This window comes from Takifugu flavidus, chromosome 3 (genome assembly GCF_003711565.1).
Source record: "Takifugu flavidus isolate HTHZ2018 chromosome 3, ASM371156v2, whole genome shotgun sequence".
Classification (NCBI taxonomy): domain Eukaryota; kingdom Metazoa; phylum Chordata; class Actinopteri; order Tetraodontiformes; family Tetraodontidae; genus Takifugu; species Takifugu flavidus.
Window position 1 is genome coordinate 5,691,053 of NC_079522.1, and position 24,215 is coordinate 5,715,267.

The 24,215-nt window shown below is 44.6% G+C and overlaps 2 protein-coding genes across 3 annotated transcripts in view; both read right to left on the reverse strand.

Annotated features, from left to right (window-relative positions):
• LOC130522140 (uncharacterized) overlaps positions 1-21,235 on the reverse strand; it is a 38,151-nt gene extending 16,916 nt beyond the window's left edge. The window contains exon 1 of the mRNA XM_057026193.1: positions 19,169-21,235. Coding sequence (XP_056882173.1) covers positions 19,275-20,870 — 1,596 coding nt within the window. The 5' untranslated portion in view covers positions 20,871-21,235 and the 3' untranslated portion in view covers positions 19,169-19,274. The remainder of the gene's footprint in view (positions 1-19,168) is intronic.
• Positions 1-21,757, reverse strand: part of LOC130522141 (galactose-3-O-sulfotransferase 3-like) — a 36,444-nt gene extending 14,687 nt beyond the window's left edge. Inside the window, exon 1 of one of the 2 annotated variants that reach the window (XM_057026195.1) lies at positions 21,282-21,757. The gene's annotated coding sequence lies outside the window, so the exon portion shown is untranslated. Of the gene's footprint in view, positions 1-5,942; positions 6,150-21,281 lie in introns of those variants that run through there. The other variant, XM_057026194.1, reaches the window with a different exon arrangement.
• Positions 21,758-24,215: the final 2,458 nt, after the last annotated feature.

Below are 24,215 nucleotides of genomic sequence, written 5' to 3' on the forward strand. Positions count from 1 at the left end.
AGCAGATGATGTCATTCTTAGGACTAGTGAATTTTTGCAGATCATGGATCTTAGATTATGCGAAAATAACTGCCCCTTTACAAGCATTGATGTATGATAATCCCTTAGCAATGACTGATGTGTTAACTTGGACCCCTGAAGCTGAAGAAGCATTTACACACACAAAGCAGGCCCTTGTAGGTGCTGGAGTGTTAAAGCTGCCAGACTATCAGAAGCCTTTTGAGCAGGTCGTAGATTGCAAAGGTAATTTTATGACTTCAGTTTTGTTGCAAAAACACGGAGAGAAGAGGCAGCCAGTGGCCTACTACTCCCACAAGCTAGATCCCGTAGTTTGTGCACTCCCACCATGCGTTAAAGCAGTGGTGGCAGCATCTGAGGCAGTGAAAGCCTCCGCAGGAGTGGTGCTATATCATGAGCTAACTTTGCTAGTTCCACATGCAGTGTCAATACTGCTGCTACAAAGTAAGATAGCATTCCTGTCGCCCGCACGTCATCATTCCTGCATGGCAGTGTTGCTGTCTCAGCCGAATCTGACGATTCGTCGCTGCACGACCTTAAACCCAGCAATGCTGCTACCCACCGCAGAAGAGGGACACCAGCACAACTGCTTGGATGAGGTCTCCACCAAGGTCCTGCCGCGACCAGATCTCAGTGATGTCGCGTTGACTACAGGACAGACACTCTTTGTGGATGGATCATCGAGAAAGGATGACTGTGGACGCACTAGAACTGCCTATGCAGTAGTTACAGCAACTGAGGTGGTGGAGGCGAAATCACTTCCCTCCTCCTATTCTGCTCAAGCTGCAGAACTCGTCGCACTCACACGTGCCTGTGAACTAAGCAAAGGACAAGATGTTACCATTTATACAGATAGTCAATATGCTTTTTCCACGCTGTTTGTGTTTGCTCAACAATGGAATTTAAGAGGGATGAAAACGTCGACCGCAAACCGGTCATGCATGCAGAACTGTTAAAAAAGTTATTGGCAGCAGTACAGCAGCCACGTAAAATAGCTGTATGTAAATGCACTGCACATACTAACAACACAGACGCAGTCTCACAAGGCAATGCCTTTGCTGACAGAGCCGCAAAGGCTGCAGCAAATAACAACACACTTCTTGATAATGAGGAATCATTTACCTTAGAACCTGCAGATAATGATATTCTAAAAGAAATGCAACAAAGTGCTCCAGAAAAAGAAAAGGCCACGTGGAAGAAGCGAGGAGCCAAACTGGATGACAAAGGACTGTTAACCATAGGAAACAAGCCAATCCTTCCCCAGAATATGCATAAATGGGCAGCATTAGTGAGCCATGGGCCATGCCATGTCTCAACAGGAGGGATGGTACAGATGGTTAATGAACATTATTATACTATAGGACTTCATACCTACTTAAAAAAATTTTGTTCACAATGTGCTATTTGTGTAAAACACAGCCCACAGGGAGCCCTTAAGGCCCCTGCAGGCACTACACCATTGCCAAATCATCCATTTCACACAGTTTTTCTAGATTTTATTCAGCTAACACCATGTGAAGGTAAACAATATTGTCTAGTAGTGTTAGATGGATTTACTAGGTGGGTAGAAATTTTCCCCACAGCAAAAGCAGATGCACTGACAGTAGCAAAAGTTGTATGTAGAGAGATCATTCCCAGGTTTGGCATCCCGAAGGTCATCTGGAGCGACAATGGAAGCCATTTTGTAAATGAGATAGTGAAAACTGTAGGAGTAACTTTGGACATTGATTTGAAGAATCACTGCGCATACCACCCTCAGAGTGCAGGATTGGTTGAAAGAGTCAACGGTACTATTAAGAACAGACTGAAGAAATGTATGGACGAGACAGGAAAGAACTGGATGTTTTGTCTCGACCTGGTGAAATTATGGATGCACATAACACCACACAAGAAAACAGGCATCACACCCTTTGAAGCATTATATGGGCGGCCTTATTGCCTACCATACTTTGCAACAACAAATGAGCTAAAACATGTTGAGGAAACAATAGCAGATTATCTGAAAAAAGTGTTACTTAACCGATGTGTGAATACAGTAAATGTTCTGCCTAGTCCTGTGTCTTCCACAGATTCCACCCCCCAGGAACCCATTCGACCGGGCGACTACGTGTGGGTGAAGAAGTTTGCGCGGAAGAGGTGGAACACGACTAGATGGGAAGGTCCTTATCAAGTACAGCTGACCACAAAGACTGCAGTTCGAGTGGACGGGAAACTGTCGTGGATACACCTTTCCCATTGTAAGAAACAGAAAATTCTTCCAGGTGAAGGCGAGGGAGCAGTGGCGGTTAGTCCGTAAACGGCTGACGGCCTGTATAGGTCCAGCAACGGCTGAACCCCGTCGGAACCTGTGAAGAGGATCTAAAAGGAAATGAAGTTGTTCTTCCTAATTGTGGTGAGTGCTGTGACGGTGGGACTCGTGAGTTTTGGTCTTTGGGACTTCCGACAGGAGGGAGGTAATCAGGGACAGAAAGATGCTCTGAGACAGGATGAGAGCTATGCGCGCGCTAAACGCACCGTAGTTAGCCACTTAGAACATTCATGGTTAGAACAAGATCCAGAGTCCTCACACACTTACAGTTTGAATACATGGTGGCGCTATGCTAATTTCACAGCTCGGACACAGAATCATTCTCGTTGTTACGTTTGTTCTATGCTACCAGTTTCTGTGCATACACCGCGAGTAACTGCTGAACCGATGACAGGGAGTGTAGGACAGTGCTTTGTCCACATAGGGCTAAGCCGTGACACGAACTTCACACTCAAGTTGTTGGACGGAACGTGGTTCACTCGCAGCAACTGCACCCAAGAGCCACTACGGACAATGGCAGGGAAAGCCAATAGATTCAGATTCCCTGTGCTAGGTGCAATAAATCACACATACTGTTATGCAAACCACACGACTCAGTGTGGGGCACAGACGTACCACAAGAGTTTAAGCATTGGTCAACCGGAGATAAAGTGACCATGACACTCTTTCCGTGGATAGGAGTAGGAAAGAACATATTGAGATTGGAAACAGTTGATTACAGGTTGAAAGTATTTACTAATTTGACAAAAGTTGCTCTCACAGGAGTCAAGGAAGAAATGACAGCGCTAAGACTGATGACCATGCAGAATAGGATGGCCTTAGATCTCATAACGGCCCCCCAGGGAGGAGTTTGTGCAATGGTAGGAGATTACTGTTGTACGTTCATCCCAGAGAATGATGCGGACGGTCACCTGATAGATAGCGCATTGAAAAATTTAACTAAGCTACAGAGAGCTATGATTGATGATGGTAGTCCCCCACCAGATTGGCTTACAGGGATGTTGTCAAGGTGGAGGGAACTGTTGTTCAAGATAGGAATGATGATAGGGATAGTGCTGCTAGTATTAGCCATACTAGCTTGCTGTGTAGTACCTCTTGTTCGGGGTTGCATTGGCCGGCTCGTGGGATCAGCTGTTACTAGTACTTTGCTGCAGGTGGAAGAACGATCTCTACTGGACAACGATGAAGAGGAATCAGAAGAAGAATGGACAAATGTGATGCAAGATGTAAATGAAATGTTTGAGATGTCTTAAGCTGTACCCATGTTGAACTCTGAGTGTAAGAAATGTGTTTCTAGGAAAATGACGTAATGCATTTAAATTTCATGAAATGAAATGATGTAATACTGACAATGAGAATCTAGACGCATTTAACGATAAACAGGAGGGAAATGTGAGAAGAATTATTGTTGTTATTACTATTATCGTTTCAATGCTATAGTAAGTATAGTAAGTAGATTTAGAATGTTTAATCAAAAAGAATGTATGAGTGTTTGACTCAAGTATTGTAGCTGTTATGTTCCCAGCACTGGGAGGTATCATGTTCAAGGACACGAGGAAGTCGTAGAGATAGGAGGAGAAGGAATCATGAAGTTGTTTTGATACAAATGTTGTGTGAACCAAATAAAAGAGGAGAGCGAGCAGCAGACGGACGGAGTTGAGAGAGGAAGCTTGAACTGCTCGTCAGCTCTCCCTTGCAAGGCCTCCTGTTGTCTGTGTGGTTGATCTGAGTCTAGTAAACGAACAGCGCGGGTGACCAAACATCACCCTCACAGAATACTTCGAGGACCTCCTCAATCCCACCAACACGCCTTCCAGTGAGGAAGTAGGGCCTGGGGACCTGGAGATGGGCTCTCATATCTCCGGGGCTGAAGTTGCCGAGGTAGTCAAAAAACTCCTCGGTGGCAAGGCCCCGGGGGTGGATGAGATCCACCCGGAGTTCCTTAAGGCTCTGGATGTTGTAGGGCTGTCATGGTTGACTCGACTCTGCAACATCGCGTGGACATCGGGGGCAGTGCCGCTGGATTGGCAGACCGGGGTGGTAGTCCCTCTTTTTAAGAAGGGGGACCGGAGGGTGTGTTCCAACTATAGGGGGATCAACCTCCTCAGCCTCCCTGGTAAGGTCTATTCAGGGGTACTGGAGAGGAGGGTCCGCCGGATAGTCGAACCTCGGATTCAGGAGGAGCAATGTGGTTTTCGTCCTGGGCGTGGAACAGTGGACCAGCTCTACACCCTCAGCAGGGTCTTCGAGGGTGCATGGGAGTTTGCCCAACCAGTCCACATGTGTTTTGTGGACTTGGAGAAGGCATTCGACCGTGTCCCTCGGGGGATCCTGTGGGGGGTTCTCGAAAGTATGGGGTGTCGGGCCCGCTGATACGGGCCGTCCGCTCCCTGTACGATCGGTGCCAGAGTTTGGTCCGAATTGCTGGCAGTAAGTCGAACTCGTTTCTGGTGAGGGTTGGTCTCCGCCAGGGCTGCCCTTTGTCACCGATTCTGTTCATAATTTTTATGGACAGAATTTCTAGGTGCAGTCATGATGTTGAAGGGGTCCGGTTTGGTGACCTCAGGATCAGGTCTCTGCTTTTTGCAGATGATGTGGTCCTGTTGGCGTCATCGGCCCGTGACCTCCAACTATCACTGGATCGGTTCGCCGCCGCATGTGAAGCGGCTGGGATGAAAATCAGCACCTCCAAATCCGAGGCCATGGTTCTCAACCGGAAAAAGGTGGAGTGCCTTCTCCGGGTCAAGGAGGAGATCCTGCCCCAAGTGGAGGAGTTCAAGTACCTCGGGGTCTTGTTCACGAGTGAGGGGAGAATGGAGCGGGAGATCGACAGGCGGATCGGTGCGGCGTCTGCAGTAATGCGGACTCTACACCGGTCCGTAGTGGTGAAGAGAGAGCTGAGCCAAAAGGCGAAGCTCTCGATTTACCGGTCGATCTTTGTTCCTACCCTCACCTATGGTCATGAGCGTTGGGTAATGACCGAAAGAACAAGATCACGGGTACAAGCGGCTGAAATGAGCTTCCTCCGTAGGGTGGCTGGGCTCTCCCTTAGAGATAGGGTGAGAAGCTCTGCCATCCGGGAGGAGCTCGGAGTAGAGTCGCTGCTCCTCCGCGTTGAGAGGAGCCAGATGAGGTGGCTTGGGCATCTAGTTAGGATGCCCCCTGGACGCCTCCCTGGTGAGGTGTTCAGGGCATGTCCCTCCGGTAGGAGACCCCCGGGAAGACCCAGGACACGTTGGAGAGACTATGTCTCTCGACTGGTCTGGGAACGCCTGGGGATCCCTCCGGATGAGCTAGAGGAAGTAGCTGGGGAGAGGGAAGTCTGGGCTTCTCTGCTTAGGCTGCTGCCCCCGCGACCCGACCCCGGATAAGCGGTGGAGAATGAATGAATGAATGAATGGATTATTCATCACTGCATCTTGCCTGCGTTCGGGTCTCACGAACCCTAACAGCTTTTTGGGGTTTTTTTACATTTTAAGAGCATAAAAATCATTCATTTCTCATTGACTGTGATAATAACTGGTTTGAAATTGTATAAAATGATCAATTAAGGAATTAGAAACAAAATTTGTGATATTTTCCTCCAAAAGTGAAATTAAAGTTAAATTTCTCCAACCTGTGCAGGAGTTCCTTTCCTTGGTAGCGATAAAAAAGTTTGTTTTATTCTCAGGTGTAGTTCGCAGGTGGAGGTCTTGTTCCAGCAGCTTCTCTTGGCAAAGCCTCAGGTGACTGTGTGACAGCTCTTCCTGCACCACTATTTAAGCTGAGGGGCAGAGAAATGTTGCATCTCCAAAAAAGTTCCAGTTTTCCAGGGTGGGGCTTGAGAGCCCATTTGACGTAAAGAACAAACATAAATCAACAAGCCTCTGCTCATTCCTGAAGGTGTCTAACCGGTTTTTTTTTTTTAAATTAAAATCATGTGACCGGCTTGAGTTCACTGGAAATTGAACTAAAACTTCTTCATTGTAGAGCAAAAGTGAAACTCCTTTAGCCCGTTGAGAGACAATAATGACCCTGAAATAGTTAATTTCCTCCTTTGGACACAAACCTTGAGGGGTCGAATTATTATTTAAGTTAACAAGTCAAAATCACATTTGTAGACTCAATAAAATACTAGAAATAATGTTCTTTATTTCTTTATTCATCCAATATTTGGAAAAACCTGTTTTACATTTTTCTTTGCCAAGTTCCCTTGCTTTATTTACTTTAAGAATTAAATCCATAGGTTGTATAATGCTGCTGTATCTATCCTACCATCCCTCCTGTTGAGACATGTGTTACACCATGGCTCAATATAGCAGCATATTTACACAGATTTTTTGGTAGGATAGATTTTCCTGCTGGTCATACATAGATGTCTTCTTTTAAGGTTGCTCATTTTTCTTTGATGAGCCATCTATAAACAAAAATGCTCCAGCTTTTAAAGGTTGATCTAAATCACTTCTACTTTTTGCAGTTTGTTCAGCTAATTCTTGGCAGTCATGTGGTTCTCCGTCATCTGTTTTGTGCCTTTCCTATGTCTTTCCTATGGCTATATCTCTCAACTTACTTTGTTCCATCTATGTCTCTCAACTTACTTTGTTCCATCTATGTCTCTCAACTTACTTTGTTCCATCTAGATGTCTCTCAACTTACTTCTCAATTTCCAGGTTTGTCTGCAACTCCAGAATATCTGTAGTGCAGAGTTTGCCTGAAAGATTCAACTTTCTTCTCCACCTTTCCTGACTTATTTTCCCCGAACCTTCTGCATCTCCTTCCACAAACTTTTCATCCCCCTCAAGTTCGACATCCTTTTTCTTGAACAGCGTCATTTTGTACTATGTGGTCTCACAGAAAAGTTCTCTGGCCTCATAGGGAGGACACTAACCCTAACCCTTCTACCGTGCACTATCTGCACAGCGGTGTTAGTTTTAAGGGATGAAACCCGTCCTTTGTCCCCTGATCACCAGTACTTCGTTTTCCTATGAGGCAAAATAATAAAACACAGGACTAGCAGAGTTCTCCTATCAACTCTTTCAATGGCTAGTTCGCAGGTGGAGGTCTTGTTCCAGCAGCTTCTCTTGGCAAAGCCTCAGGTGACTGTGTGACAGCTCTTCCTGCACCACTATTTAAGCTGAGGGGCAGAGAAATGTTGCATCTCCAAAAAAGTTCCAGTTTTCCAGGGTGGAGCTTGAGAGCCCGTTTGACGTAAAGAACAAAAATAAATCAACAAGCCTCTGCCCATTCCTGAAGGTGTCTAACCGGTTTTTTTTTTTTTTTATTAAAATCATGTGACCGGCTTGAGTTCACTGGAAATTGAACTAAAACTTCTTCATTGTAGAGCAAAAGTGAAACTCCTTTAGCCCGTTGAGAGACAATAATGACCCTGAAATAGTTAATTTCCTCCTTTGGACACAAACCTTGAGGGGTCGAATTATTATTTAAGTTAACAAGTCAAAATCACATTTGTAGACTCAATAAAATACTAGAAATAATGTTCTTTATTTCTTTATTCATCCAATATTTGGAAAAACCTGTTTTACATTTTTCTTTGCCAAGTTCCCTTGCTTTATTTACTTTTCCAGAAACCGGTTTGTCAATGCCCGCGCAGGTACTTTTGCATCAATATGGCCTTTGTGTTCTCATGAACATGGAGCCTCCCTAATCAGAACGCAGAAAGATGGACAAGTCCACCGTCTGGATAATAACAGAACGTTCGGATCGTTGCAGGAGCTTTTTGAGGGCCTTTTGCATCTCATGATTGTCACAAGTCATTCACGGAGATCCTTTTTGTAAATCCTAAACTCAGGATCTCAACATTTCTTAGATTAAAGTATCAAACATTCACATGTCCACCACTCTCGTTAAACACAACAGAATTTTCAAGGGTAAAAGCAAAAAATTCCAAAATAGAAATACCCAATATCCTAACTAAACTAACTAAACCCTAAAACTTTCTGAGGTGTTTTACGGGTTTGACATATCCAATGTTTTCACAGGACTTGTGATTCCAGGTCATCAAAGTGCAGCATGTAGTTGACTGTAAAAGTTTCCCTGACAAGAGATGACCTGCAGTGTTTTGCATCATCATTACTACCATGACTAATGTTCTGTATTTATGAATCATGTACGTATGTGTTTCTAAAATAACCGTGATACCCATGACCACTTTTGTTGTCACAGCCTCTTAGGTGTACAGTAGGTTGAACAATCTGAGTTATGATCAACAGTTTTGTTGTCTGGACAAAGTAACTTTTTATCTGGGTTGCTGCTGGAGGGGCTGCTCCCAACTTCTTCCTCCTTCCTGTACAAGAGAATCAATCAGTTTTCCGTGACAGTTTGTGTTTGGCTTTTGCCCTGTGCTTAACGGAAGTTTTTAGTTTTAAAAAATCCCTCTTACGTCAAACAATGATACTTTTCATACTGTGTGTACATCATGCTAACAATGAGGAAAATGAATTAGCATATTCCCCACATTTTGTGGCTCCGTATCATCATAACTATGCCCCATCCACAGTGTTCTGTTAGTAGGTTTAATGTGTAGTTGAGCTTTCTTCCATAGCTTTTTGCCAGGCCGCCGTCAGAGAACCCAACAATCCAACCAGCTAACAGCCTAGATCCTAGCGATAGCACAGCACAGGGTATCAACCTATGGTGAAAATGCTGTGCATTTTTCAGGAATAAGCAGTTCTTGGTATATCTGTGGACATAACTACTGCAATAGAATGCTTAGCTAGTAGCTGTTTCCTCTCAATGCTACTTTGGGCTTCAAAACAACAGCGTTAAAAAGAACTCCTGATCTTTTAATTAAGTTAGAAGACTGATATAGATAGAGATTGCAGTCAGAAACAGTTTAGAGCCCTTCTCTTTTTCCACATTTGATTGTTTTTGGGAACTGCACCACTGTTAGGTTCAAACGACCTGAAACACGAGAAAAACAAATGAGGCAAAGACAACAGTTCTGAATTTTACTTGCAAGGAGAACGGAGAGATGTGCTCAGTTACAGATCTCCAACAAGTTCTGACGCACACCTCCCGCCATCCTTCTTTTATTGGAATTAGGAGGTTCCTAGTTACAGAAGTCAAATGTGTCTAAGGGAGGGGGAAAACACAAGATAGCAGATCTCAAACAGAGCAAGAGACTGTAAATCATAATGGTGAGATTATACGTAGACCTTCACTGATTTGATTAGCTTAGCTCACAAACAGCACATTCTTCTATATCAGACAGATTAAGAGAACAGCTCCTGTGTCATGCTCTGCAGCTCTGTCTCCAGTCAATGCCACTTCTCCGACAGCCGCCGCATTTCTGTCGCCCTTGATCAGAGAAGTTCAAGTTGACATACCAAGCATCATGAACATTAAGCATTAGCAAATAATAAGAAACATTAAGTAATGAGAAGCAATATAACAAGAATAAAGAATATAACAAGGTAAAAGCAAATAAGAGATAACTTTAATATAATGGATCTAACATTTCCCTCCTGTTTATCACATATTTGCTTCAAATTCAAGATGTACTTTATTCAAATTCTCATAGTCATTTAACAATCTCTTCCAGTAGATTTTCAAAGTCATGTTTATGAACACAAATATATTTACCGGTACACTCAGGGGAAAATTAGTTCAATTCACTCGTAGTCTTCAGAGTCTATAGTCAAATCCAGCTCTTGTCTGTAAATTAAGGGATACAATTCAGCCATACGGTTTTTCCATGGGAGCGATAGCTGTGGTGATAAGGCGGTTAATAAGAGAACGCAGGCAGGGAATACAACAACATCCACACAAGGTAAGGATTGCAGTAAAAACAGCTACAGAAATTAGAATAGATGTAACCAATGTCTTATACTTCCCAAACACATTCATCCATTCGTCCCACATCGCGGTCTTTGCTCCTCAGTGCTCCTTCATCTTGCTGTTCAGGATGCGAAGGCCTTCTATGGCCAGTGTGAGACTCCCATCCGACGCAGTGTTGTTAGGAATGAAGGTGCCAAATTGATCTCCGAACACAGCACACACACCACCTTTCTCAGCTAACAACATATCCACTGCGATCCTGTTCTGGAATGCCATAAGGGAAGTGGCCGACAGTTGACTATGAACAGCCTCATAACCGCTCTGAGTCCAATTTCCTAAACGTTGAACATTGTAATGGATGTAGTTGATCCTGTCTACATTCTTATTTATTGTACACCACCAACAGATAGAAGATTCAAAACCAGCAGCTACTTGATCCACTAATTTATACTCATCTGGAACACTGCGTGGCACACCGATGGCGTCAATATACGCAGGAACATTTTCAGATAACCATGTAGATCTTTTATTACGACGTCACTGTTCAGGCATAAATCCATGCGTGTGAGTGACTAATTGATCAGCCAACGTAGGGAACACAGAAATTAGCATAAGAAGTGTTTTTAAGCACATAGTCCTGTATCAAACAGTCTCTCATCCCCACACCACTACCAGAAATAAAATAAATAACAGAGACACAACTTCAGAACATTATAATGCATGCATGAACAGCAGGGTGCAACAAATGAACTTTCCAACAGACGAAAAACATACATCATTTTACAGTAAGAACAGTTTTTCGTTTTGCATTGAAAATTGTATCAGAGCTACTTTCAGAACGAACAAGCGATTAAAGAGGTGTTAAAGAAGTGAAGCTGAAATAATGGAGCTGGTGAGCTTCAGGTGAATGAAAAGCTTACAGGTCAAATACAGCATAAGAGCTGACCTGCTGTTGCCACATTGGTCCTTTAGGTTGTTATTTGCACTTCGCTTGCCATGCCGTATTTTGGTAACATTCAATCTTAAACCTGGGGGTTTCCAGAGGTATCATACAAATAAAAACAAACATATGAAGAAAATACACACTCCCAAACATTTAATTGCATTCTGCAGCCACTTGGGAGTCATTTTAACTTATTTGATTTCAACTGAGTTGGAGACTTTGTATAACTATTGTGATTGTCAGGAATACTATGATTACAGTTAGCACCGTGGCTAGTATGCTACAGCATCAGCCAATCCTCTGTATTTCCCTTTTTTTTTTTTCCTAAAAATTATCTTTTGTTTATTTTACCCGCTGCTGTCCTTGTGATGTTTATGAAATCGGTACACTATTTATGGACCATAACCTGTTGAAGTAGCCTCCCTAAGTAAGTCGGCGGCTCTGAAACCTTCACTGACTTTCGGGTCTACCCAGACTCTTTTCGTCTAAGTCCACCCTATTATCAGACTTTGCATCACCTTCCTGTTTGGAGTTTTCAACAGAAATGACCTTCTTGCAATGACTGAGGTGTACCCAGGTTGATCTTTCAGCTATTTTAGCAGCAGTAGGTGTAGACAAAATAACTTGGTCAGGTCCTTCCCACTTAGGTGAATACCAGTGTTTCTTTTTTTTTTTTTACGCTTCTCACTAGGACCCAATCGCCTGGCTCCACCGGTTGGATTTTCTGTTGGGAGACAGAGGGCGTCTCAGTTTCATGACCTTGTTTTTGTTTTTCTAACATTCTTCTCATGTAATCAGCTAGATTAGACTCATCATTTGTCTCCCAGTAGTTTTTGAACTGAGGAAGCCTGTACGGTCTTCCAAATAAGATCTCATAAGGAGTTAGGCCTGCGGTGCTTGTAATGTTTATATAGAGCTTAGCCAAATCAACACATTGTGTCATGCATTTCTTCAGTCTGTTTTTAATAGTGCCATTAGTTCTTTCAACTAAACCTGCGCTCTGAGGATAATAGGAGCGATGGTGTTTTAAGTCAATATGAAACATAACACTGATCTTTCTGATCTGAACAACTTGATTTACAAAATGAGTACCATTATCAGAGTAATTTTTCTTCACTTTTATTTAATTCTATGAAGTCCATATGTATAGTTTGGAATGGATATTGGGGAGGAGGAAATTTCCCTCTCCTTGGTGTCAGATTTCCCTGTGGATTATGTCTTGCACACGTCAGACATGTTCTACAAACATTTTTTGAATAAGAATTAAATCCATAGGTTGTATAATGCTGCTGTATCTATCCTACCATCCCTCCTGTTGAGACATGTGTTACACCATGGCTCAATATAGCAGCATATTTACACAGATTTTTTGGTAGGATAGATTTTCCTGCTGGTCATACATAGATGTCTTCTTTTAAGGTTGCTCATTTTTCTTTGATGAGCCATCTATAAACAAAAATGCTCCAGCTTTTAAAGGTTGATCTAAATCACTTCTACTTTTTGCAGTTTGTTCAGCTAATTCTTGGCAGTCATGTGGTTCTCCGTCATCTGTTTTGTGCAAAGTTGTAACAAATAGAGGGAATCAGCACACAGAACGATCAAATCATCTAAATATTTTATTGAGAAACCCAAACCAAAATGATGAGACGGCCATGAGGTATGGTGGCAGCAGCCCAGCCAGAGACCGAGACAAAGGAGAACCGCCCCTTTATGTGTCCTCTGGCTCCTCCCAGCTCGCAGGTGAAACCAGTCTCACTGACGACCCACCCAGTCTCTGGGTAACCAAAACAAAACACCTGGGCGGGCCGTCACACTTTCCTATGTCTTTCCTATGGCTATATCTCTCAACTTACTTTGTTCCATCTATATGTCTCTCAACTTACTTTGTTCCATCTATGTCTCTCAACTTACTTTGTTCCATCTAGATGTCTCTCAACTTACAACTTACTCAATTTCCAGGTTTGTCTGCAACTCCAGAATATCTGTAGTGCAGAGTTTGCCTGAAAGATTCAACTTTCTTCTCCACCTTTCCTGACTTATTTTCCCCGAACCTTCTGCATCTCCTTCCACAAACTTTTCATCCCCCTCAAGTTCGACATCCTTTTTCTTGAACAGCGTCATTTTGTACTATGTGGTCTCACAGAAAAGTTCTCTGGCACACAGTCAAAGGGAGGACACTAACCCTAACCCTTCTACCGTGCACTATCTGCACAGCGGTGTTAGTTTTAAGGGATGAAACCCGTCCTTTGTCCCCTGATCACCAGTACTTCGTTTTCCTATGAGGCAAAATAATAAAACACAGGACTAGCAGAGTTCTCCTATCAACTCTTTCAATGGCTTAGTCCTCCATTCACACGCAAACACAATTTCCTATTTTCTTAACTTAATTATGGCTAAGTTATAACCTACTTAATTAATGGCTAAGTATAAACAACACTATAGAAGCACTCGTTTCCACAGCCATAGATGTTGCGATTACAGCTTTCACACAGTGTGGAAGAGCACATGCTACAAGGTCAAGTATAGATGAGAAATATGCTATTGATTTCATTTTAGTCCCACATTGTTGAGCTAAGACCGAGGTCATAAAATGTCCTTTGCAATCAACCATCTGAACCAAAGATTTGCTGTAATCTAAGGCTAAAGCTAAAGCTGTGCTCGACACTAAAGCTTCTTCATGTCACGGAAGGCCTTTTCTGCGTTTTCAGTCCATTTTAGTGAAGAAGTCATTTTTAAATCTTCTTCATACATCAATTTTTTGCAACGGTGCTTTAATTTCAGCATAATTTGGCACCCAGTTGCGGCAATCATTAGTTAGTCCTAAAAAGGACATCATTTGCTTTTTAGTTTGTGGTTTTGGAGCTTGCAGAATAGCTGTTTTACGGCCTTCTATGATAGTTCTTCCTCCTGCACTCAGGTTGTGACCCAAGTACTTTACTTCAGTTTTGCACAGCTGTAGTTTACTTTTGCCTACTTTATGGCCTTCTTCTGTGCTATGGTGTCTATTTTACATGCTTCTAAGGTTTCAGATGCTAATAAAACATCATCTACATAAATCAATACTTGACTCCCACTGGGAGGGTGGAATTTAGCCATACTTGCTGTCATCATCTGAGAATAAATAGTTGGGCTTTCACAATAACCTTGGGGTAATCTGGTGTAAGTGTAACATTTGCCTTCATATGTGAATGCAAACCAAAACTGACTGTCTTTATCAACAGGTACAGAGAAAAAGGCATTGCTGATATCAACTACAGTAAAAACTTTAGCTTTCGGATCTAAAGAACTCAGGAGCGTATATGGATCTGGAACGCAGGGAGCTCTCTGTATTACTGCATCATTTACGGCTTGTAAGTCCTGAACCATGCGCCATCCTGCAGATGGAGTTTGTTTCTTTACTGGAAAAATGGGAGTATTACATGGTGAATCATCACATTTAACAAGAACTCCTGCTGTGATTAGATCATGTATTACAGGTTTGATGCCCTCACGAGCATCCGTTTTTAATGGATATTGCCTCACACGAGGCCTGTACTCGCTTTTAGGTCTAATTTGTACTGGTAATACTCCTTTAATTAATCCTACATCAGAGGGTCCTACTGACCACAATTTAGTGGGTATTTCTTCAAGCCAATCTTCTTCTTCCTGTGTCAAAAGGACATCAGCCATGATTTCATCTTCTAGAAAATATCGTCGTTCATAGCGGATCATGTCACCGTTGTTGTCATCATGCAGCACAGATCCTCTTCTATGCAGGTAATGAGACCCACCATAGTTTGGATATAACCCGATGTTTAGCAGGAGTACCCCCCCACCCCAGGCTCTGGGTTTCTGTGAAGCACTTAGAGACAAACTTGTCTGTAACTTAAGCTGTATTAATAAAGTTCAAATGAAATCAATTTCATCAACTTTAGGAAATGAAAAGCAAAGATTCAGAAGCCTCCTGCACATGATCCATTATTGACACAGTGCTGCGCATTCAAGGCAGGCTGGCAACGATCAATATTAGTCAGCAGATTATTAATTCTCTGGTGTAACAAAAGGGTGAGCCAACCATGCAAGGCTGCAATGGCTGCTCTGAAACTGAGAGGATGTCCGCTCACGGTCATCACAATATGTTAACATGCTGGCGTCCTCCGGCTGGCAGCGTTATGTATCGCACATTTTTCACCTGAACACCCAGTAAACATGCTGAAATGTGAGATATGATGTTTGTATTGCTTGTTTGCGCAAGGTTCGCCTCAAGAATGGTGCAGCTCAACAAAGCCAGCTTTTCTTGTTTGTCTGCATTAGTGAAACATGAGTTTCCATGGAGTTTCAGTAAAAGGCCAGTTGTAATTAGGTGTGTCAAGGTACAGCTCGGTTCAATTTAAAGAACAAAACCCCGAAAGAAGTCGAGTGTTTATTGTTACGCATGTGGTACATCTATTGGCCTATATTGTACGTCATTTGACATCTATATTAAACTAATGAAATGAAAAAAGACAGTTGTGGAGGAGATAAAGGACGTTTTCCATCTAAATCCCTCACTGATTTACTGAGTCTGAATCAAAATGTTCTTGTAAATTTAGCACTTATTGACTGGAACGGAAGCTTATGTAGTCATTTGTTTTCAGATTTACTTAAAAATCTAAGCGAACCGGTCCTCACAAAAGCCCCGCACTGATACCAGCATAATTGACAAACAGGTTAGCATTCATTGCCAGCCTATTAGGTATGACAGATGACTAGTGACAACGCAAAGAGGAAATAACAAAGAAATGGTTTTTGCTTTTGAGCCCACCCCCATTTAAAAGAATAGTTTATTTGACGAATAGGATCAATGCAGGTTGGGCAGTAAGTCAGTGGTCAGAGGTTGACGCAGTTCATTATCGTGACGCAGTGCCCCACACGTAGGTTCACGATTCAGAGCCATCGAGGTATTTGTCAGTTAAGGGTGGATGCAGATTCAGTAAAGTGCCCTATCCCAACCACCAACCGAGTTTCAGTTTGATTAACTGGACTGGTGCCGCCGGTTTAGCCATTGAAACACAAAATAAATAAATCGACCCGGCAGTCGTTGTTTTAACCTTTAACAATAATTGAGTGAGAATGACAAGTCATATCTACTTTTTGTGATCTGCAGTGACCTCTGGATGATTCAGAGTGTGACTAATGAGAGGTCAGCACGGGGAGCACTTCACCCAAAATAAAGGAGCGTTAGGTAACGCGAGTGTCAAAGCTACGCTGGAAAATCCTCTTCAGTTTTGGACTTTTGTGTCAGCACATCCGGCGGGTGCAGAGGTGTCTGGAGCGGCTCAGGTTATCATTATTCAACAACAGATACTGGTATCAAACCGAAGCGAGTGACGCGTGACTTAGATCCCCCATTTCAGGTTGTGTTAGAGTGACCACAAGAGGACAAACGCCTGCATTAATGCTGGTCTACCTGAAGAATGCTGAAACTCACCAGGTAAAACCAAGAACGCCAGCATCACACAGAAAGAGAAGATTTTCTGTTCTAAAATATTCACATTTATTAATTAATTCATAACTGATCAGAAAACAACCATTAACATGTTAACAACTTTGTAAAAGAACCACGTGATTTTAAAGAACGTTGTCCTACTTAAATATGGAGGGGGCGGGGCTTATTGATTTGCCGCAGCTGATTGGCTGATTCTTTTCACTTCATTTCTCACCATCTCACATGATTATTTCACAGATTCTGTATGATTACATTGCCTTGTCCCCGTTGGAGGTGGAGATAGATGAAAATATTGCAATATTTCAAGAAAATATTAGTGTCGATTGAAACATGCGGCCTGGTTTTGGAGGTCATTTTCTCTGTTTCAGCACAATCATTGATCAGAGCTTAATCCAGGAATGGTTTAGATTTGTGTGTGACCGGGGGAAAGCCTGGCCTCCACACAGGTCAGGTCACTGGATCTGTGCGCCGCTCCCAGCACCGAGGACAGACTGCTCAGCAGAGGACTGAACTCTGTCCAACAGCGCCAAGCGTCATGCTCGGGCACACTGCGATCACACTCCTCCTACACAACACAGGGGCAGAATGCACCCCCCCCTCACCACACACACAAAAATACACACATGCCATGCCACTTTTCTGAACACATCATCCAGCCATCACAGCCTCGGTGTTGGTGGTTCTGCATAACCAGAGCAAACTCTCGGGGAGCAGGTTGGCTCCTCGTCTGCACCTGTACATCCGAAACAGGTCCTAAAAGGCCCCAGAGGGCCTTTTTACTCCACCGAATTAACGAGCAAAACAACAGCAAGGGAGTGGGAACATCACATCTACAGCAAACTCCCACACAGGCAGGATGGCACTTCGGTTTTAAAGTTATGTAACATTTCAGTGGTGTGAGATTACATTCACTTTGGCCCCTGAGGGGAGAGAGCAGATCAAGAAGGCTTCAGGAGTGAAAGTCGGAGTGGTTAATTGGGCATGTGACTGGCTGGCGTGTTAAAAGCACAGAAAAGTAGCAGAAAAGCAGGTTTAGAATCAAGTTTAGAATCAAGTTTGGAACCTCTCCGAGACTTCTGCTGAAACGTGACTCAGCTCCATTGCGCAGACCTGGCATCAGAATCAGAATCAGAAGCAGATTTATTGCCATTGTTCATGTAATACACAGTATTACACAAACTAGGAATTTGTCATGGTGTGCCGCTGCGACATTCAACATAAAGAAGACCACACTAGAATAAGATAAATAAAATAAAATAAGACTTATATACAGTATATACATAAATAGTAAGTGGTAAGAGGTAAGTGGTAAGAAATAGTGCAGGTCCATGCAGGAGTAATGTATTGTTCGTGAGTCCGACTGGCTGCTGTACGTGGTGCTTAAGTGATAAGTCACTTGGTGTTCAGCAGCCTGGTGGCAGAGGGGAAGAAGCTGTTTGTGTAGCGGGAGGTTTTGGTCCGAATGGACCGTGGTCTCCTGCCTGAGGGGAGGGGGGAAAACAGTCCGTGACCAGGGTGGGAAGGGTCGGCCGTGATCCGACCTGCACACCTCCGGGTCCTGGAGATATACAGGTCCTGGATGGATGGAAGCCTGCAGCCGATCACCTTCTCGGCAGCGCGCACGACGCGCTGCAGCCTCAGTCTGTCCCTGACGGTGGCACCAGCAAACCACACGGTGATGGAGGAGGTGAGGATGGACTCGATGATGGCCGTATAAAACTGCGCCAACATCCTGGGAGGCAGTTTGAGCTTCCTCAGCTTCCGTAAGAAGAACATCCTTTGCTGGGCCTTCTTGATGAGGGAGCTGATGGTTGGCTCCCACTTAAGGTCCCGGGTGATGGTGGTGCCCAGGAAGCGGAAGGAGTCCGCGATGGTGATGGGGGAGTCCATGAGGGCAAGGGGGGGCAAAGGGGCTGTGACTTTCCTGAAGTCCACAATCATCTCCACTGTCTTCTGAGCATTCAGCTGCAGGTTGTTGTGTCCGCACCAGGACACCAGTTGAGCCACCTCCCTCCTGTAGGCAGTCTCATCGCCATTGGAGATGAGACCGATGAGGGTGGTGTCATCCGCAAACTTGATCAGTTTGACAGACTGGTGGCTTGAGGTGCAGCAGTTTGTGTACAGGGAGAAGAGGAGGGGGGAAAGTACACAGCCCTGGGGTGATCCAGTGCTGATGGAGACAGAGTCCGAGACTCTTCCCCAGCCGCACATACTGCCTCCGATCCGTCAGGAAGTGAGTGATCCACCTGCAGAGGGAGTCAGGCACACTAAGCTGGGACAGCTTGTCCTGTAGCAGAGCGGGGCGGATGGTGTTGAATGCAGAGCTGAAGTCCACGAACAGGATCCTCGCGTAGGTTCCCGGGGAGTCCAGATGCTGCAGGATGGAGTGAAGGGCCAGGTTGACCGCGTCGTCCACAGATCTGTTGGCTCTGTAGGCGAACTGCAGTGGATCCAGGAGGGGGGTGGTGATGGACTTGAGGTGTGGCAGGATCAGGCGCTCTAAGGACTTCATGACTACAGAGGTGAGCGCCACAGGTCTGTAGTCGTTAAGCCCGGTGATCCGTGGCTTCTTGGGGACAGGGACGATGGTTGAGGTTTTGAGGCAGGCTGGCACCTGGCACGACTCCAGGGAGGAGTTGAAGATGTCTGTGAAGACAGGAGTCAGCTCCTCTGCGCAGTGCCTCAGGGTGGAGGGAGACACGCCGTCCGGGCCAGGGGCCTTGCGCGGGTTCAACCTGGCGAACTGCCTGCGCACATCCTGCTCACTGATGGTGAATGAAGGGGGGGAGGAGGGGGGAACTGGTGGTAAGTGATGGGGGGGGATTGATGGTGAGTGGAGGGGGGGAGGAGGAGGGGACTGCCTTTGATGGAGTGAGGTCCATGGGGGCAGTGGCGCTGGGGGGAGGGGAGGTGTTGGGCATGGCTGACGAGGTGTCAAAGCGGGCATAGTGGAGGGACAGGCTCTGACAAAGGGCTTTGTCGTCCTGACCCTTTGAAGCCTGAGGCCTGTAGTCGGTGATCTGCCTCAGGCCTCTCCACACAGAAGCAGAGTCGTTAGCAGTAAACTGCTGCTGAAGTTTCTCCGAATACACAGATTTAGCTCTCCTCAGTTCCTTGCTAAACCGGTATTTGGCCTCTCTGTAGCAGTCTCTGTCTCCACTTTTCAGCGCTGCTTCCTTTTCTTTCCTGATCTGTCTGAGTCTCGGTGTGAACCAGGGCTTGTCATTGGAATAACTCACCCTAGTGCGCGTTGGTAGAATGCGCTCCTCACAAAAGTGGATATATGAGGTCACAGTGTCCGTGTACTCATCCAGATCATGTGTGGCCCCTTTAAACATGTCCCAGTCAGTTGTATCCAAGCACGTGCGCAGCTCCTCCACAGCCTCACTGGTCCATCTCTTCGTGGTGCTCACGGATGGCTTTGTTAGTTTAAGTTTCTGTCTGTATGTGGGGATCAGGTGGACCATCACGTGATCAGACAGTCCTAGCGCAGCACGGGGGATGGCCCGATACGCGTCCTTCACTGTGGTGTAGCAGTGATCCAGCGTGTTCTCTGCTCTGGTGGGGCATTTGATAAACTGTTTGTATCTGGGGAGCTCGTATCTCAGGTTGCTCTGATTAAAGTCACCAAGCACGATAACCAGAGCGTCGGGATAGGTCCGCTCCACTTGTTGAATACAGTCCGCGAGCGTGCGCTGAGCCTCGCGCACGTCCGCATCTGGCGAGATGTAAACAGAGGCCAGAATGAATGAAGCGAACTCACGCGGAGAATAGAAGGGTCTGCAGTTGATGAAGAGGTATTCCAAAGCAGGAGAACAGTGCTGGGAGATCACAGTCACATCAGTGCACCAGTCGCTGTTGATGTAGAAGCAGACTCCACCGCCTGCTCTCTTGCCAGAGAGCGCCAGGTCGCGGTCGGCACGGAACAGCTGGAATCCCTCGAGGAGGAGCGCGCTGTCCGGTGTCTCTTTCCTGAACCAGGTTTCAGTGAAGCAGAGAACACACGAGGTGGAGAAATCTTTAATCCGCATCAGCAACTTCAGCTCGTCCATTTTGTTACAAAGTGAGTTGGCGTTGGACAGAAAGATCCCAGGCAGCGCCGTGCGCGAGCCTCTCCTACGTAGTCTCGCCAGGGCACCGGCCCGTCTTCCTCTCCTCCGCCGTCTCACCTTTTGGGCCAAAAAGTGGACCAGGTCGGCTGCAGGAGCCAGAAAAACTGGAAGTAAGTCCGTGGGGGTGAGAGTCCTGATGTTTAATAGCTCTTCACGGGTGTAAGAGCAGGCAGACACACAATTAACAAACAAAAATAGACAAACAAGAACGCAGCAAGACACCAAGGCGACCGCTCTGGGCGCCATTTTAGATCATGAGGCATTGGCACTAATGAGGAATTGGTGGACACGTCAATGGACCTCTGCGGTTAAATGCAAATGCAGGCGCCCAAGGGTGGGGAAAACGCGTCAGAGCATGGTCACCGCGCTCATTAACTGATTAATTGGCGGAGTTACCCACGATTGACTGAGCACGGTTGTTTACCAGTGTGCCACCTGTATTTGCTGACCGGAAACTACGCGAAACAACAAACGCCGACGCGTTTTGAAGTAGAAAAATGACAGCTTCAGAGGAGAAATTTATAAATTAAACTGCGAAAACAAACAAAAAACTCCGCATGAACACTCCCAAGAAAGTTCAGTGGGTCTATTTCGCAGCACATTTCTTTATTTCCCCCCCTTTAGACAACGAAAATTCCACCACAAGACGCAACTTACCTTCGTTTGGGAAGGTGGAAACAGGTGTTGCGCGCCGCCCGTGCGTGCGTTCCGCCGCCTGATCAGGCGTCCAAAGACGAAGGAATTGGATGGCTATGCACCAACGCGGCGCTGCAGAGTCGGAGTGTGGATCACCATGCTGTGGAAAACACGGGCACGTCGGGGAAATGCGCGCGGCTGTGGTGACAGGGCGGAGGAGCGCAATTCTTCTTTAAAAAAATTCTCTGAGCGTCTGAAGTGATACACAGTCACAGCAGAGACACCACCAACACCACCGCCTCCCTGATTCTGACACACACACCATATCACGTTATCCCTTATCCTAAAAACAGATATATGGAGAAGGCGGATTTCGTTTAGCAAATTGCAATAAAATAGGGCGTTTCTGGTCTGAAAAACCATGGAAACCCATAAATAATTCAAACTGACAAAATTGCATTTGCAATATTATGTGATTTTCAGACTTTCTGAAAGTCTGTGGGAACATTAAAGATTCTCAAGGTCTAACACGCGCATTATCAACCGACTTAATTAAAAGTTTCACCTGAGGGAAGTGTACTTTTTTCCCTACGTTGGCGTGAACTGTTTTTGTTTTCCCGCATCCGCCCTTTGAGCAAGTGCGGGCTTGCGTGTCCTTTTGTCGCCACTAGAGGGAGACAAACGCCGCGATTCGTTTTGGGCCTTGAGGAGCTGCGGATGTTATAGTCCTCACGAGGACTGATTATATTTAAAATATCTTATATTTGAAGAAGAAAATGAATCAGGTACCAAAAGGTTTTAAACCAGTCACCTTTAACATTTAATGATATTAAACGTATAATTGCACCCTTTCTTATTAGAATATACTGTATATATACTGTATATTATATATATAAAGCTGCTAACTCTTCTGAAGGGCAAATTGTGATGTAAGCATGGGTGCACTACTTTGCTTTGCAACAAATGTAGATAGAACTGCAGCAGATATCAACCACAATGGGGTCAATCCATAGGACCAATCTATTCTGTCCACTTCTCTGTGGGTGATATTGATTTATGTAACTCTAGGACTCAATTTTGTTGCCAAGTTGGGCTACATTGTTAAAGAATAATTGCTCTAACTTTCCATGCCAGATGTGTAAAAACTCAGACCTCACAATTATTAATTTTTATAAAGTTAATAACAAGAGGGGCAAAAATCAATTCCCGAGTCTAATAATGGTGCATTAAAATTAGATTTATGTGTGCTCTTTTAAAATAGCAACAATTTTGTGGGGAATATTTGTCTACTTTATATATGTTGATACATGGGTAAAGGACAGGCATTGCTCTCAGCTAGCATGCTACTCAATTCTTGATAAAGGCAGCTTAAGGTTTAATAATATTGACTAAAAACAAACCCAAAAAACAGATAACTGCATTTGCATCACTTGGCTTTTGTAAGCAATTTATTTCCAATCTGGCACAGACCATTGTGCCCTCCAAAGTCTGGGCCGACTGACGTCTTTCTTACCATTTTCTCAGGATCCGCTCTGGTAAACACACTCAGGGGTTTGGGGAAACTATGGCTCAAATGATGCATGGCTCTATGAATTACATCACTGGGCATTTGCCACGTGGTGACAGCTCCCACTCTCCAACATCTTTCACGTGCCAGATCACCTCCTCCAGCGGTGTGGCTGCCATCATGGCCAAGATAATGCTAATTAATCAGAGCATGTGAGCATGCTAACACATAAATTATCCCTCCCTTCACTCTTGTCTCTCTCTCTCTCTCTCTCTCACACACACACACACACACACACACACACACACACACACTGCCCTCAAACCCTTTAGAGTGTGAAGTAAAATGGAAGTGATATATTGTGGTTTCATTGCTGCAGAAAGCATCTCTGAGTCACAGGGAGAAATAAGCAGAGACACTGGACACTGCTGCAAGAAAGGATAATGTGTGTGAGAGAGAAATGATAGGTACAGTAGCCGCATAATAATGTGCTAGTGCTTGCAGCTCACAATGATGTGCAACTCCTCTTACCTTCATATAGAAAAGGTCATTTAAACATATTTTTTCCTCATTGTGAATAATGTTAACAATCATCCTTTGTAGCCTACAAACTTGCTTACCTCTGCTGTACTTTGCAGCTCTGAGTGCATATTCTGTGCATCTACAAGCTAGCAGAAAGCTAAATGAGGCTAGAGAATCTTCTAAAATATGCCTCTACTGCTAAAACACATGGGATACAGGCGCTGCCATCTTGAACTGGTGACGTCACTTGCAGCCCAAGTATGTTCAACCAGGAAGTGACTGCAAGTGTGCACATCTGTCGGCCAACTAGACTCCGATCAGGTTTGGATTGTCCATTAGCTCTCTCTGCCAGCAGGGGTCACTAGCACGCACATCTAATTGATGTACACATCCAATTAATGCGTACTTCATCTAACATCGGCTGCTTTAAACAGCAAAATTCAGCCCGAAGGCCGTTTTGTTTGTTAAAGCTGTGAGTACTAACTTAACACACCTTTTCCCGTGTTTCCAAAAAAAGAAAATCCCTCTTAATCGACGACATTAGCCAAACGGAGCTACAATTCCAACCGCTCTTGCGTGACGCCACTTCCGCTAATATTCAAAGTAAATAAAGACCAAAACAGCGCGAGCTTCTCTCCCCTCAATCGTTCCATAACTGTCACGAGCGCGCATCGACGTTGAAAGGTTGCTATGCAACCGTCGCTGATGAGCTAACTCCAAATGCGGGTAAATTTATATTCTGAGTCTTTATACCATATTTTTACGATTTTATTTTGTCAGCTACAGCTGGTTTTAAAAAAATGTATGCAAAGGATTCTTGTTTGCAGTATTTATCGTTCCTGTGAAAAGTGCTAGCAAGGACCAATAGAAGAAGCTAGGAATTAAAACGAAAAAAAAAAATGGCTACCCTCAACTATCTAACCAGT